General features: G+C 50.0%; 1 protein-coding gene and 1 non-coding gene across 2 annotated transcripts; one reads left to right on the top strand and one right to left on the bottom strand.

The window, feature by feature from the left end:
* Positions 1-1414: 1414 nt before the first annotated feature.
* Positions 1415-14460, bottom strand: LOC116943271 (sushi domain-containing protein 4-like). The gene is made up of 9 exons (XM_032955986.2): positions 14180-14460; positions 11030-11208; positions 8449-8652; positions 5884-5996; positions 5372-5522; positions 4249-4443; positions 3173-3320; positions 2399-2808; positions 1415-2029 (listed from the first exon to the last, which is right to left on the bottom strand). Exons 2-9 carry the CDS (start codon positions 11187-11189, stop codon positions 2007-2009), a joined length of 1404 nt encoding a protein of 467 aa, XP_032811877.2. The 5' UTR covers positions 11190-11208; positions 14180-14460; the 3' UTR covers positions 1415-2006.
* A 2973-nt stretch (positions 14461-17433) lies between these two features.
* TRNAS-GCU (transfer RNA serine (anticodon GCU)) lies at positions 17434-17515 on the top strand. The gene has a single exon. It is a non-coding gene; the product is annotated as a tRNA-Ser (tRNA).
* Positions 17516-17559: the final 44 nt, after the last annotated feature.

Raw genomic sequence — 17559 nt, 5'->3', positions numbered from 1 at the left:
TATCTTACGCCTTGACTAGGGCAATAAAGCATATATGTAGATTATATTTAAATGCTCTACTATACCTCTGCTATAGCAGAGCAAGTGGGGAAATGGCATCCATGCAGGACCTCAACAGCCTGAAATATCACGGCTATGCAAACATCTCCCGTGCCTGCAAGCAAGACGTTGAATTGTCCTTACCAGGAACTTTCATAACTCAGTAAAGCCAGGGACTCCCCAATAGTTGTTTCTGTGAGGTCCTCCTTGTAACTGTGGACCACCAGGGCATTCTATCCTGTGGCTCCCATCCTGTAGTCCAGGCGGTTGCAATGTCATGCAGGGCGGTCTGCAATCACCCCCCTCCCTAAGAAAGTTCGTTTGGGAGCTCATCTCTTCCCAATGGTTTACTTGGTCTCAGGTTCTAGATTGTTCTTGGCACTTCCTCAGCAGATGACATCAGCTAGCCAAAGGCGGTGGCCAATTCCTCCAATAGGTTTCACAAACCCAATGTCTAGCCCCATTTTACCCCCACGATGTTGTCTGGGCCAAGAGGTTTTTCCTCCCCCAAGGCCTGACAGAAAAGCAAATCTGTAAGCCTGTTCCTAGGGGTTAGAGATCAGATCGCCAGTCTTTCCCTTAAGGACAGCAAGAGGTGTGGCACCAAGTTATTTTCTGGATCGAATTAAAGTGATTTATGATCGCAGGCTTGCTGAGGCAATGTCCATCTCCCTAGCAACCCAGAACTAGCACTCATTGCACGGCTCTCCGAACCTCCAAGCGAAAGTGGTGGAGAGCCTCATTCTTGGACGCACACCCGGTACGACAAACTCGGTACAACACACCCGGTACGACACACGAGATACCCGGTACGACACACACCCGGTACGACACACGAGATACCCGGTACGACACACACCCGGTACGACACACACCCGGTACGACACACACCCGGTACGACACACACCCAGTACGACACACACCCGGTACGAGATACCCGGTACGAGATACCTGGTACGAGACACCCGGTACGACACACGAGATACCCGGTACAACACACCCGGTCAGGGGCGGAGCCAGGATTTCAGGCCAGGGTGACATTCAACAAATTTTAATTTCAAAAATGATTAGAGAGTCAGGCTGTTGAACTAGACGCCATCGGTTGGCGACACACTCTGGCAATGCAGTTGCACGGAGTCCGCCAGACCGAGTGTCGTACACTTATACGCAGAATGTCACCCCTGTCACCCCCCCTGGCTCCGCCCCTGCACCCGGTACGAGATACCTGGTGTGACACACACCCGGTACGAGATACCAGGTGTGACACACACCAGGTACGAGACACCCGTTATGAGACACCCGGTACCACACAACCGGCTCGACACAAACCCGGTACCACGCACCCCGAGAGTACAGGAGGCCTCGGAGCCGCGTGAATGTTAAGGCCACCACATAAACAGCCAATGACTTTATTAGAACCCAGACGTGAATTTCTCCTCACAATCACGACTGTTACAGTAAAACTAAAGTGAATACGGTTTTTTTTTATTTTTTTTAATAAGAATTGTAAAGTGTAAACCTTGGCTTCTTCTGACGGCAATCGAATGAACAGGAAGCTGAGCTAAAAGCATGCACCGCGCGCGTGCACCTTCCATCGCATAAACGATAAACACACCGCCCCCCAACGCCAAACCGACAGAGCCCCCCCCCCCCGCCAGCAATCCCAACACGTGGGAAATAGGGGGGCACGATGGGGGGGTGGGGGGGTGGAGAGCATGATAATACAGAAGAGAGAAAAGAAGGCCGATACAAGTCACACCACCCGCTGCTGATTCCACACATTACACCATAAATAAGTCGACATTTAAATTTTATAATTTACAAACAAAAACAAATTTAAACAAAAGCTAAAACTGGAGAGGGGGGGGGCAGGGTCGGAGTGGGGGGGGGGGGGCGCTTCCCATTGGCGCCGCCTTGGCAGCCTAAAGAACGCGAGGTGAAGATTTTGGTGTCGGAGCCAGGAGAGGTCACTCATCCAGCAGTGGAGTGTCTGCACACCGTAGCCCACACCACACAGACAATGTAAACATTATACTTCGCATCACATACGTAATGCTTCACAAATATTATACACCAAGCACTGCTCCACATACGTATACATCACAATAATTATATGCCACTCCACGCACCACTCCACAGCATAACCCACTACACACGATATCACTCGGCACCATACCACCCCATATCAAACTACTCCTCGCCATATCACATCACACACTACCGCTTTATACACACCACGATACACATCACAGCACCCTCCACACCATATCGCAACACACACCAACACACCCCCTTCCCCAGCGACATCACAACACGCCGCACCACTCCAAGCCACACGGCACCCCACCGCACCACTCACCCTCGGCGCAGGCTGCCAGAGACATGGACAGGAGGCTGCCGGTGCCGTCCTCACTTCCGTCACCATCCGAAAACGCGACCCCAGCCGGTGCGGCGCAGACCCCCGCCTCCGCGGACGCCCCCCGACGCCTGTCAGCGGCGTTCGGGGACCCCTGTGCGGACCCCGCCGGGCCAATCCCCGTAAGCAGCAGGGTTCCGGGGATCGCAGGCGCCTGCTGCTGCTGCTGCTGGTGTAGAAGTAGCAGGGTGGGGGGCTGTGCCGGGGACAGGGGTGCCCCTGGGATTACCCCGGACGTCTCGAGTGGGGAGCTCAGAGCGGAGGCCCCGGTGGCCTCGTCGTAGGAGGGGAGGGAGACGGGGACGCCGTCCACCAACAGCGTGGCGCCGGAGCCCGAGACGCCGCGTTCTCGACTGCGCGTGCACACACACACACAAAACAAAGACACTGTTTAGCATTTTGAAAACCATTGGACAAAGTGCTGTTCACGAGCACTTACGAAGGCCAACACGGCACACAAAGGAGTGGTGTGGTCATCTCCGTGCCTGGCCGCCTTTGTCTCCCCTATGTTTACACACTGCACCAAGTACTCATCCCTCCACATACCTCGCCAATCCTCTCCACACCTCGTCGTCCCATCCCCCAAATCGTAGGCCTTCTCCACACCTCCCTGGACCCTATTACCCCTTCCCCCCACACCTCGCCACCCCTCCCCACACCCCATCGCCCCTCTCCACACCAGACCACAGCTCCCCATACCTCGTGGCCATCACTCACCGTGCATGCCGCAGGCTCTTTAGTCGAGGTTGCAGCATGACGAGGACAACAATGAGGAGCAGTACCATGACGACGGAGCTCGCCGTCGCGGCAACGATCGCCCACGGCGACGTCAGCGACTTGTCGCCACGGGCGTTACCTGGGTCCGCTATTCGTTGTGGACACGTGACACGCAGGGTGGACACGTGGGGGTGGACACAATTGGAATTCAGTGGGTAAGTAGAATACAACACAATGTGGATTTATAACACGTCTAATGTGACTGCATCTCAACACGCCGCACAGACACAGGGTGCATGTTTATATTATGAAGGTAATCAGACGCAGGTCTCAGTGTCACTCAATAGGTCTATATGTGAGTCTACGGGTCTGTGAGTCTATGGGTATCTATAGTATGGAAATTTGATCGCATTAGAAGATGCTGTACAGACACAGCAGGCATATTTATACTAGAGAGAGAGAGAGAGGCAGTCAGTCAGGTAAAGGAGAAGAGGAAGGTCTTCAGTCGAGACTTGAACAGGCGCAGGGAGTCGATAGCACGGACGAATGGTGGAAGAGAATTCCAGACTGTGGGGGCAGCAGATAAGAATGAGCGATCTCTCACTGAGTAAAGGTTTCCTGGGAGCTTCGATCGAGGTTCGATAGTGCAGGGAGGGGAGGAGGGTAAAGTAGGCGAGAGGGGAGATAAAATTGACAACCCTTTGCCAATCCACTTCTGAATGAAAACTTCACACCGTGTCAGCCATCGGGGTTGTTTGACCATACTTCACCACGCTGGTCAGCGCGGCTTAGTGAAGCGGAGGCTAAGGACCGGTTCAATTATTACTCGCCACTGATGTTTTTTGTGGGCGAGAATCAAACTCAGGTTGGGATCATTCAGGGTGATTTGTTAATGGATGTTTGGATTAAGGTCAATTTAAGTGTGGTTCGTGTTATGGGTTAGCATTCAGTAATATAAGTGATGGGAGTAGTGTTAAGGATAGGGCTAGTGCCAGGGCGATTCTAGGGATTAGCATGAGTATTAGGGGCTCGTGTTATGTTGAAGGCACCGGCGCGGGGCCGTGAGCAGCGCTGACCAGAGTCGGGCACGCAGGCGACTTCAAGCGGGGGCGACCACACGCCCTTGTGGCACGTGATAAAGCGGTACTCCCCCTTGAGGGTGAAGCCTGCGTCGCAGTAGTACTCCACCACCGTGTTCCCCACGTAGCGGTCGCACGGGCCGGGGTGGCACAGGAAGCTACCGTGGGGCGGCCGCGTGGGCACCTCACAGACTGCACAGCGGGCATACACACATCCACCCCACACACACCGGTCATACACACCACACACACCGGTCATACACACCACACACACACCGGTCATACACACCACACACACACCGGTCATACACACCACACACACACACCGGTCATACACACCACACACACACCGGTCATACACACCACACACACACCGGTCATACACACCACACACACACCAGTCATACACACCACACACACACCAGTCATACACACCACACACACACCGGTCATACACACCACACACACACACCGGTCATACACACCACACACACACCAGTCATACAAACCACACAAACACACCGGTCATACACACCACACACACACCGGTCATACACATCACACACACACACCGGTCATACACACCACACACACACACCGGTCATACACACCACACACACACCGGTCATACACACCACACACACACACCGGTCATACACACCACACACACACCAGGCATGCACATGATGGCACCATTACAACACTGCAATATCACCGGCCATGATGAATCCACTGCTGCATGAAGGCCTCCCCAATCCAAAGCCATATCTCACTGGCTCCTCTCTTAGCTCCTTTCTCTCCTTCACTCTCTCTCCAGCTCTCTCCCACAGCCTCACTATCCTGCTCTCTCTTGCTGTCACTTCCACTGTGGGGCTCTGAGGCCACTCCCCGACTCTCCCCCCAACCATTCTCTTGTCTATCCTGTCTCTCGCTCTCTCTCCTGTACTCTCCTGCACTCTCTCCACTCACACTGAGAGACGAGGCACGGTTCTCTCTCCCACTCTATCCTGCACTCTCTTTCACTCTCCCCCACTTATACCCCCATTTCTCTCTTCCCCCAGTTTCTCCCATTTTCCCTACTGCTCCCTTCCTCACTCTCCCAGCTCTCCCCACTACTCACACTGGGAGACGAGGCACTGTGGAGGGCGTGCGGACCAGCTGAGCGCCTCTGTGCAGGAGATGGAGCGTGCGCCCTGCAGCACGTAGCCCGGGTAGCACGAGAACGCCAGCGTTGAGCCCACCGGAAACTGCTGCATGTCCCCCACGTCCGCCTGGCAACAGCAATCCAGCCATTCACGGAGTCAACTAGTCAAACATTTCACTCAACCAGACAACCTAACAAGTCAACCAGTAAGCCAGTCAGCCCATCTATGAGTCAACCGGTCAGCCTGTTAGTCTACAATCAACCCGTCAACCAATCACCCCGTCGACACATCAACCAATCAATCAGTCAGCCTGTCATTGCATCAAACAGCCAACTTACCCACTACTCAATCAGTGAACCCATCAATTGCTCAGCCCATCCACCTCTCGGCGCATCATCCCATTAGCCTGTCAAACCTTTCTCTGCGTTATCGGTCACTATATCACTATATCCGAGTCCTGGCTCCACCCCGCCAACGCTCCTCCTACCTGCACCACCTCACGACCGTCCCTCGGCTCAATGTCCACCGCACCACCATACGCCGGAGGGGTGACACCACTGGCGCTCACCCAGCTGTCAGGCACCTGCGGCTCCGGACAGCCTAAACACACACAATCACACGAGACAAAGATCCCTCTGTAGCCTTTACCAGACTGTTACGGCAATTACCGTTAGTGAGCACCTATGAAGACTGGCAAGGCACGCGAGGTGGAGTGGTGTGGCTAGCGTCATGCCCGGCCGCCTTTATCTCCCCAGACGTGATAATTAAGACACCACACCTATTACTAATTCCAGGCTAAGTCGACTCAGGGGAGGATCATTACCGGTTTATACATTCATCGCTGATGTTAGCCGTGAGCAGGGATGGAACCAGGGCTGCTGTTTTTGTAGTGCAGTGTGCTAACCGCTACACAACTGCTCCCCACTGACACACACACACAACACACACCTTACACTCGCAGTTTTTGTTTTTAATCAGTAAACTAATCTCTGCCTTTGTGGGTCTTCAAGTCTCGGCGTCAAACCGCACACTGGCGACCACACTGTACACGTGACGGGAGGCCACACGGAATGTGGCGTGACCGGCCTCCCCGCTCTCCCCTCTCTTGCACAAACCCGCCCAACAGCGACGTCACACGCCGCCAGGCTCCCTGCACCGCCGCCCGACCCGACGCCGCCAAGACAACTCGCCCAGGGACGCCGCCACACATGCGGGACACGGGGTCCGGGAGCCCCGAGCTGTGACCCCTGGCCTGTGACGATGGCGCTCTGAGCACCATCGCAAACCCCAGCTGCCCCGGGCGAGGAAAAAAAACAGGCGATGAAATCTTACGACTGGGGGGTGCGGCCGTTTTACAGCAACCACCATCGAAACAAATGGCCCTGTCTTGTACGCAACTCGTATCAGCGAGACACATCCTTGACATCATTATCAACCACGATCTATCCACTGCTGGATGAAGCCTCCCAAAGTTATCACCATCGGTGACCACGCGGTGATGTAACAATCCATCGAGTTCTATCCTGCACGCGAGACACCCTCATCGCTTGCTCCCACCACCACGCCATCGCGGATTGAGTTGTGCGCCATCTGCACTGTGCTGAATGGGCCCCCCCCCCACCCCCCGCCGTGCTGTTTGTGGAGTGTTCTTGCCAAGAACAGCAGGTAGTCCAGTAGCTCTGGTTTAATAGGCAATACCCTCCTGTTGAGGCTCAGAGAAATTATACCAGCCGAGAGTTGTCCACTGCTAAAAGTAATGACTGATTATTCCAGAATAACGAGATAGAGTGATTTGGAGCTTTCGTGACTGCAGGAATCCATACTCTTTGGTTCTTTCGGTAAAGTCACGTAGTAGGTAGAAAATAAGTAGATCACGTGACGTTTCGATCGCAACACAAGCGACCGTCATCAGGTGAGACAAACACAGCAGGAGAACTGCTGACGCAGCAGAAAGCGCTCTCTCTACGTGACTTTACCGAAAGAACCAAAGAGTAACTCGATAGAGGCTGATGGAATAACATGTTATTGTATTTGTTAAGTGTTGATGGGAACTTTTGTCTCGTATCATGTAGGTACACACACACACACCTGGGCAGCATGCCCAAGGATCTGCGTTTGAAACTTTTTTCATGAGGTATTTAAATAAATATATAAAATGGTTGGATGTTCCGTTATGGCACTCTCGTTGCATCGCTGCAGCGACGATGTATTAACATGCACGGCAGCAATGTAGCCATGACGATTGCCGTTTTTACATGCTTAACATTGTTTATTTCATCACCATATGCTTGGTTCTTTGGTAAAGTCACGTAGAAGGGAAACAGTAAAATAATAAAAATATAAAACAATAAAGTTCTCACGTTTCGACTGCAACACAAGCAATCATCATCAGGTGTGAAAACCACAGCAAGAAAATTTGCGCAGCAAGAAAATTTTCTTGCTTATTGTTTTATATTTTTATTATTTTACTGTTTCCCTTCTAGGTGACTTTACCGAAAGAACCAAGAATATGGATCCCTGCAGTCACGAAAGCTTTAAATCAATATTTTATCACCGTTGATTTATATTCAACTAGGATTCACTCGCGTTTCAAATGGACTGGCAGAGAAAAAACGCAGCCTCCGTACATAAGCCCACATTCCGTCTAGAGCTCGTTCTCTACTCTACAGCAACTGTATGATTATTTTTAGTACGCATGTATACCCAGGAAAGTATCACCGAGTCTCAGGACTCTGGAGGGTCCTGCCAAGTTTTTTTTTAAGTAGGGGCGATGTTACTATGTGTAATTGCAATTGAGTAATTTGCAGGTCAATTTTTCAGCTTTGAGATGTTTGGCCAATACCAGTTACATTGTGTGGGTCTGTGTTTAGCTCTGGGAGAAAACGGGAGATTCTAGGTGAAATTGATGCAGAACAGGGGGAGGGACATACAAACTCCACACAGATAGGTGCCTGATCAGCAATCGAAACCAGGGCCGTCTTGCTTGTGAGGCACAAGTGGTACCACTGCACCACCCTGCCACTCTAATCCTTCATTGGCACCGGCATCTCACCGGCACACACGGGCTGGTAGTCCCAGGTTCCATTGCCGAGACACGTGGGGTAGCGAGTCGCGGCGGGATCCGGGGCGGTGTGGCGAGTGGGTAGTTGCAGGCGGTAGCCTGGGTAGCACCGCACCTCCAGCATCGCACCGACCTCCCATAGCGTCTCCATTGGCAGCGCATGGTCTATGTGGGGACTAACGCATTTTATCCCCACTACTCACACGGGAGACACAGGAGACACACGGGGACACGAGGGGACATCAGGAAAAGATCTGGGAGGTTGCTCATTTTCCTAGTTTGGTACTTCCTTCCCCCACCCATCTGTGCAGTTGACTTCATGCCAGGCCAGGCTCAAGACCTTCCTCCCCTCTGCCTATGACTGACTGCCTGTCTCTGTATAATAAATAGGCCTTCTGCGTCTGTATAGCATTTATTTTGATTGGCTCACACAGAGAAGCATAGACTCAAGTAGCACTGAGACCCAGAGTCTCATGCAGAGACCCACACACCGATAGAGACACAGAGTATCCACATACTCGCATAGGGAAGAGACACGTGCTAACATAGAGACGAACAGACTGATATAGAGACCTATGATTACACTGTACTGTAATTTTATCTGTGGCCCAATGCGACACCATGAGCGTGATGACCTCCCCTGCTGCTGAGCCACATGCTGTGGCTGCGATGTGGTTTCAAGCGGTGTCAGGTGACGCGTGACACCTCCGCGGTTGGTATCACACCCCAGGTCGGACAAGAAGGTTGTGAGAACTGTTATAATAGAACTCAGGCTTGTGTGTCCCACTAGGAAGAGAAACCTCAGATTGGTTTGTGGGGAATTCCCGTGTTTGGCAGGAGCGGAATTAGTATTTACAAGCAGTCCCCGGGTTACAGAAGAGTTAGGTTTCCGAGAATGATCCGTAACCCGAATTTTCCGTATGTCGGAAACTGAACAATTTCCCCCCCAAAATGAACGATAAAATCCCAAAGCTGGAAATAGTTGTGGCTCTCCTACCCAATTACTAGGTTCGTTTTCTCTCAACTACCGTATCACGCTGTTGTTCGTTTTATATTGCTACCTATATCGTATCGCTGTACATACGCTCTGCACTTCCTACGATTCTTTCATTTAATCGAATATCTACCCTAACACTACCCATAATTAAACTAATGGAAAATATACTGTTTCCAACAACGGTGTTCGACCAGATGACGCCTTTTGGCATTGTCTGGTCGAACACCGTATGAGACTAGGCTCTAAGGAAAGCTGTCTCTGGTGTGGACCAATCAGTTTCAAGGACAATGCATAAATGATCAGTGTTGTTTTTTTTGCATTTTGACTGCAAGTATTGTGGTTAATGTAAACATGATTCCTTGCAAAAGGTTTCAGTTTTGTTGCCAGAAAAAAGGGGAAAAACCCTATTATTGTATCCAACTGTTTATGAATACCTCCCACCCAGCTTAAAATACGCTGCCAAGCTTAGCAGTGTTCATTAGGACGCTGTCTTTCCAACAGCTCTGTTCTTCACCTGAGGACGGCTGCTTGCGTTGTAGCCGAAACGTCGTGATAATTTTATTCAATGTTTTATTTTATTATTTTATTATTTCCCTTCTACGTGACTTTACCGAAAGAACCAAGAATATGGATCCCTGCAGTCACAAAAGTTTTAAATCGAAATTTTAATATTAATTATTATCAGAAAGCGCTTCGTTCCGAATGTTTGTTTACCGTGCATTAGGCTAGGCCTAAACTTCTCCGATCGCTGTTGGCTGAGACCGCAAGCAACCTAAGCGTAACTGTGTTAAATAAAGTACGCACAGTAAATAACTCGTGAAATAAACTTAAAATGAAAAAAAAAACTAGCAATAGAAAAATGAGAAAAAAAGTTGTAAACATAGAAAAGTAAACAATTACGTAACGCTACAAACAATTCCATTTACCTTAATCCTAGTGGAGCTCAGGCTCCGTGAAGGTGGGGAGCCGCCTTATGCTTCACTCCACAGTATTCATCCGCAAACCTCACCGCCCCACACTACTTGTGCATATTTTTTAAAAAAATGTCCATGATTTATGAGACCATTTCGGTCGGATTTCCGTAAGTCGGGTGTTCCGCAACCCGGGGGGGGACTTACTGTAATGACGATGTTGTGGAGTTTTATAAAGCAACTAGAAGAACATCAACTTCTGGCCTTTGAATACAGCTGTGTTGTGAAGGACGCTAGGAATTGTAATGTGGAAAAGTAAGCAACTCGGAAGTTCAGAATAGAAGTGTGGCAGGAAAAGTGTCGTAGATGTAGAGGTTGTGATGGACACCATGTACTATGTGGAGGAGGGAAAGTTACAGGCATTGGATTGGCAACCAGAGGTTAGTAACTAAGGGGAAGACCTAAACCAGCGAGTGGGGATTTTGTAACGGAAGCCCTCAGAGTGGGGTGTCAAGTTGGCAACAACTACAGGATCTGGCAGAAGCCAGGGCAAGGTTTGATAGCATCAACAGCACCGGTAGTGACGATCTGGTGTTCGGCAGTTGTCTGATGGTATATGAGGTTGTGTCAATGGTATCAGGTGGTGTCAGGTGAATTTCCTCGCCTGTGCTGATGACGTTGGCGGCACGGGTGCTGATGACGACGGCGTACGTGAGGCTGGGTGCGAGCACGAGCAGGGCACCCAGGGCGGCCGACAGGTACCCCATGAACAGCGATCCCCCACGCTGGGAAGGCCCCCCACGTGGGCCCAGACCCCCTCGCATCCCCCCCACCAGCCTGTCACTGTGGGATGGACACAGGAGTGAGATCCGTGAACATAAACCTCGCCCAGAGCGACGCGAAACGCACACCCATCCACAGGATGACGAAAGAAACACACCCACGGACTAATGAAACACAGACAGGTTAAATATACACAGGCGACCTTACCCATAGGCAGATGAAACACAACAATAGCCGCCATTTGCCACTAAGTGGCGGTAACGTCACCAAGGCGCTTGTGCCAGGCCAGGTGGACTCCAGGCCCACGTGAAGTGTCGAAGGCTCACTGACATGAGGTTAGAGGACAGATCCAGGTGCTATGGGTTTCCTGAGATGACTGGCCGCCTACTGTGCCAGCTTGCTGCATTTGAGCTGCCCAGCGCTCCGCTCGTTTTTGTGAGCGTCGCACCTCTGCCCTCCACTGTTGTTGGAGGGTGACTGCCTTCAACTACCCACGGGCCTCCTCCACAGAGGACGATCTTGACACCGCTGATACCAGTCTTTACGAAGTGCACTCTGCTCCACATCCTCCCGTGCTGCATCAGTCCATCTTTTCTCCAGCCCGTGATGCGCCTGTTTAGCCCCCTTTAGCTACTTGGACATTTGGTAGCTAGGCATGTGAGCTACATGAATCAGCCAACGCAGCATTGCCTGCCAGAGGAGCTCACTGATGGGAATATGTCCAGACCTTTCAAGGATATGTGAGCTCTTCACACAATCCAGCCTGGTTAAACCCAGGATGGATCATAGGCAGGCCAACCTGCCTATGAGCAGATGTTCCATTAGAGGCATGACCGTGCTTGTGACACAAGCACACACACAGGCAACGACACACAGGCAACGACACACAGGCAGTGACATAAGCACATACAGGCCGGGACACAACCACACATCGGCAGCGACACAAATAAAAACAAAATCCCCCGTATAGCCCTTAAAAGACTGTTGGGGCAAGTGCTGTTAGCGAGCAACTTTGAAGACCGGTACAGAACCCGAGGGGGTGGGTGGTCAGCACCACACCAGGCCACCTTTGTCTACAAAGTGGCGATATTTAAACACCACACCAGGAACTTATTTGAGGCCGAGTCGACCTCGGGGAGGCCCAGGACCAGTTCAGATATCCATCACCATTCGTACTCAGGTCAAAAAGGCTACACTACCGCTCCCCACCAGTGACACACACCGGCAGTGACAAAAAGGGTAGTGATACATACGCACATACAGTAACATACAAAAAGACAAAGATCCCCCATAACAGTGCTGTTGGCGATCACCTATTAAGGCCGGAACGGCACACGAGGGGGTTGGTGGCCAGCAACCACGCCCGGCCGCCTTTGTCTCCCTAGTGGTGATATTTACACACCGAACCAGGTACTTATTTGAAGCTGAATCGACCTAGGGGAGGCCCAGGACCGGTTCAGATAATCGTCACTGTTGTTGGCCGTGAGCGGGAATCAAACTCTGGTCGCCGGGTTCGTAAGGCAGCGCGCTAACCGCTACACCACCGCTCCCCACATACACAGGCAGTGACACACACACAGGCAGTGACACACACACACGTTACAATTGTCTGGCGCGCAGGCAACCACAACCATAACTCGCCAGAGGAATTGGAAATTCCCATAAGTTAATACAAATCACGCTTCCTTGAGTCATGTAAACATTGGACATTGTAAAAGTTACATTGTACTTTAAACGGTTTACGCCCTCATACCCCAGCGTCACACAGCATAGCAAGCTCTTGCTCGTCATAGCACTGTGTTACTATTATAATTATTGTTATAATCGTCGTTTTTGTATTCTAGTTGTGTTTGGAGTGGCTATGGTTGGTTTTAATGTTGAGGAGTATTGTTGTTGTGACTAGAACCAAGAATATACTAGTGGTACTGTTATGTTTGACATTCATGGTACAATACTGTATTTTCTTTAGCGTTGGACTTGCTATTTGTATTCTTTCTGGCATCAGTGTTGTTGCTGGTGATGTTAAATTTGACTATGTTATTAATAGGGTTACCGTTGCGAATCCTATTATCATACATTCGCTAATTATAACTTGATAAGGTTACGACTGGCGTTGTTACGATAGCTTACCTAGATCGTTTTCACGAGTACTGTTTGTGTTGTCACCCTTCGTAGCGTTGCCGTTACCATGTAGTGTTACTATAGCTGTTATTATTGATGTTTATGCTGCTGTTCGTACTATCATTGTTTGTACAGCGATTACAATTATTGCCACCATTTAACTTGAAACATAGAATCTGTGGCAATAAGCGTTATTGTCAATGTTAATTACTCTCATACGTGTTGTTTAAAATACAGGTTTTTGGGTTAGATCGCGTTAAGTATGTGTCGTAACCCTCCACCACCCGACACTGCCAGTAAGGATTGTCAAGTAAACAAAACGTGACGCTTTTATTTTTCGATTTAAAGCTTTCGTGACTACAGGGATTCATACAATTGGTTCTTTCGGTAAAGTAACTTTTTTCTAATTTTTTTGCTGTGGTTTTCACGCCTGACGATGACTGCTTGTGTTGCAATCGAAACGTCGTGAGCATTTTATTGTTTTATTTTATAATTTTAAGATTTTCCTTCTACGTGACTTTACCGAAAGAACCAAGACTATGAAAACGCGACGCGTAAACAAAACGTGACCAACCTTATTGGTTGTGTCGGGTGGTGTCGGGTTACGACACATTTATACTTAACGCGATCTAACCCAAATACTTGTATTATATTGGTCGCAAAAGCCTGCTACGTGTTCAACATCAGTGTTGTTGTCGTGTCGTTATCGCTATTAGTGCCGTTTGTATTTGTTGTGTTACTACTGTATCATCATCGTTACCGCTGTCAATGTAATTATAAATGATGTTGTGGTTGCTATAGGTGCTATTAGTATCGTCGCTGTTGTTGTTACTACGATTGTGTCCCTACACGTGTTGTTGTCACTGATATTTGTGTAAATGCTGCTGCTGCTGCTGTTGTTGATATTTACAGTCGACTGCGAGAGGCCTGTCCGCTAGGCCGTAGGCGCCGGGTTGGGGGGCGGGGGGGTCTCCGATCTTGACGGGGTTCTGCGACCCCGCGACACCGAACGCTGGGGAGAGAGAGAGCGAGAAGGGGGAGGGGAGAGAGATGGGAGAGCGATGGGAGAGAGGAAGAACGTGGAGGAGAGCGAGAGAGAGAGCGGGCACGGGAGACGCGGCTCCGCTCTTCTAAGACGCATTCATCGCCCCGCAATTCACTTCCGCTACTGCTTCCGCCGGTGACGTCACGTGACGCGGGTAAGCGCGTGGCCGATGACGTCACAAACAGACGCTTCATATTTGGGCTTGGCGTTTCTCCCACCACACAGAAACAACCACGTGATACCCCGATCAAAATCATCGCGTTACCATACACAGCAGGCGTTACTAAAAATATTTACACAATTTTAAACAAACACAAGATCCAGGTCCGGTTCAATGCAGCACACAAAATCCGTGATCTGATCCCATCATATTCTTAGCTCTTTCGGTAAAGTCACGTTTCCCTTCAACGTGACTTTACCGAAAGAGCTAAGAATATGAATTACTGCAGTCACGAAAGCTTTAAATCAAAATCTGATCCCATCAGTTAAGGATGTCATCCCTGACTTACAGTACCCCGGTGTTTACAAATTGAGTTGTACCTGCGGTGACTGCTATATCGGGGAGACGAAACGACGTATTTCTGACCGAATCCGCGATCACAAATCAGTGTTTGGAACACGGCAGAACGAATTCTGCGGCCGTGGCTGACCATTGTTTCAACACAGCGGGTTCTCATGACATTGTTTTCTCCGATACCAAAGTACTATGCAAACCTCCCGGTTATTACCAAAGATTTGTCCATGAAGCCATCCAGATATACAAACATAGACACAACTTCAACCGAGAGGATGGTTTCATATTGAGCAACTTTTGGAAAGATGTCATCAACCAAGTCAAACTTTAGCTGGCTGATAATTGTACAGCCGTTTCCGTTTCTACCAGGATGGTGCCTGCTCTTGTGCAGCACGCCATCGCTCCCCCCGAACCCCCTGCAGCATAACAAAAGGCGTCTTAACTTAGCCCTCCTCTCCCCACCCACGTGCCTTCCTGGCTCCTCCCCCTCCCTTAGCTTAGCCCTCCCCTCCCCACCCACGTCCCTTCCTGGCTCCTCCCCTTCCCTTAACTTAGCCCTCCCCTCCCCACCCACGTCCCTTCCTGGCTCCCCCCCCCCTTAACTTAGCCCCCCCCTCCCACGTCCCTTCCTGGCTCCTCCCCCCCCCTTAGCCCTCCCCACCCACGTCCCTTCCTGGCTCCTCCCCCTCCCTTAACTTAGCCCTCCCCTCCCACCTACCTTCCTGGCTCCTCCCCCCCCCCTTAACCTAGCCCTCCCCTCCCACGTCCCTTCCTGGCTCCTCCCCCCCCTTAACTTAGCCCTCCCCACCCACGTCCCTTCCTGGCTCCTCCCCCTCCCTTAACTTAGCCCTCCCCTCCCCACCCACGTCCCTTCCTGGCTCCTCCCTTCCCTTAACTTAGCCCTCCCCTCCCACGTACCTTCCTGGCTCCTCCCCCTACCCCTTAACTTAGCCCTCCCCTCCCCACCCACGTCCCTTCCTGGCTCCTCCCCCCCCCTTAACCTGTATTTAAGCTCGTGTGTCCCAGAGCTAAATTTTGATTTAAAGCTTTCGTGACTGCAGTAATTCATATTCTTAGTTTTTTCGGTAAAGTCACGTTGAAAAGAAACAACAAAATAATATAATATATATAAAACAATAAAAATTCTCACGACGTTTCTTAAATAAATATATATTATATTATTTTGTTGTTTCTTTTCAACGTGACTTTACCGAAAAAACTAAGAATATGTCCCAGAGCTGTTCACTTGATACAGCGAAATTTGTTGTGTCTGTTCCACCTGAAGATGGAAGCTTGTGTTGCCTCCGAAACATCGTGATTTAATTTAGTTTTTATTATATTTTACCTACGTGACTTTACCGAAAAAAAACAAAGAGTATAGTATATATTAGTAGGAGAGTACGTCCCGAATAGAGATAAGTATCATCTGTGGGCTTTGACGTCATTAGTATATATTAGTGAGAGGTGACGTCACGAACAGAGAAGTCTCCTCAGTGGGCATAGACGTCACTAGTATATATGTTAGTGGACGATGATGTCGCTAAAAGATAAGTCTCAACTCTGATCTGTGACGTCACTAGTATATATTCGTGGAGGATGACGTCACGAACCAATACGTTACAATAGAGTTTATTCACGATTTATTTACACGGCCAATAAGAGTGAATTACTTGTTAACCCCACTCATTTCAAGCGTCTTTCATGCAACTCACTGTTATTGATCACATACATAAATAGGAACCACCAGAGTGGGGTCGTCCATAAATGACGTCACGCGATTTTGGACTATTTTTGACCCCCCGCCTTCGTCACACGGCGTCACAAAAAGTCAAACCCCCCTCAAACATGACGTCACAAAGCTCTGCCCCCCCCCTCCCCCCCAAAATAAAACATACTTCAAATCGCTTTAAACTATTGTCATTGTAGTGCGTATTTAATGTGGCGCTGCACTCTGATGTTGTAGGATAATTTGTTTTATTAAAAAAGTCTGTTTAATTAAGTAGAACGTGTTGTCTATATTTATTTAAAGTTGCGCATTTGAGAAATGTGACGTCACATTTCTCAAACCCCCCCCCCCCTCGTCACACATCGTCACAAATGTCTGACCCCCCTCTCCCCCCCTAGGTGCGTGACGTCATTTATGGACGGCCCCTTTCGTATGGTTTGATGCTCGAGGCAGAGCAACAACTCCAATGTCACAGCCAAGGTGGTCGAGCCCAGCTAACCGCGTCAAGGAGACAGCCGAGTGGAACGCCGCGATGTCTCCTTGGGATTTAGCGGTCCGGGGCATTGCCTCGTTATACGTTTTCTACCTACGGTGACTTTACCGAAAGAACGAAAAGAATACGGATCTCTGCAGTCACGAAAGCTTCAAATCAAAGATCGTTACCACCGCACTCCTGGAGTGTTTTTAATTTCCCATTATGTGCATCATCAAAGTATCCGCATCTACTGCTGCCATGGTTTGTAAAGTGGATGCGGTTTAGGGTGGACCATGAGCTGCTCCGTGGATGATCAAACCCCCAGCGATCTTCCCCGTTCCTCTTGAGCTCGTCGACACGGAACTCGTCCTATTAGTGGCGCGAGGCGGGGACCGCGGCCACGAGACGAGGTGGCCGAGTGGTTAAGGCGATGGACTGCTAATCCATTGTGCTCTGCACGCGTGGGTTCGAATCCCACCTTCGTCGCGATTGTTTTTAACAAAAAAAGTTAAATGCGAGTTTCGTCTCGC

Source organism: Petromyzon marinus, chromosome 17 (assembly GCF_048934315.1).
Source record: "Petromyzon marinus isolate PM22_M1 ecotype Great Lakes invasive population chromosome 17, UKy_Petmar_22M1.pri1.0, whole genome shotgun sequence".
NCBI lineage: Eukaryota > Metazoa > Chordata > Hyperoartia > Petromyzontiformes > Petromyzontidae > Petromyzon > Petromyzon marinus.
This window is presented reverse-complemented; position numbering and strand designations above follow the sequence as displayed.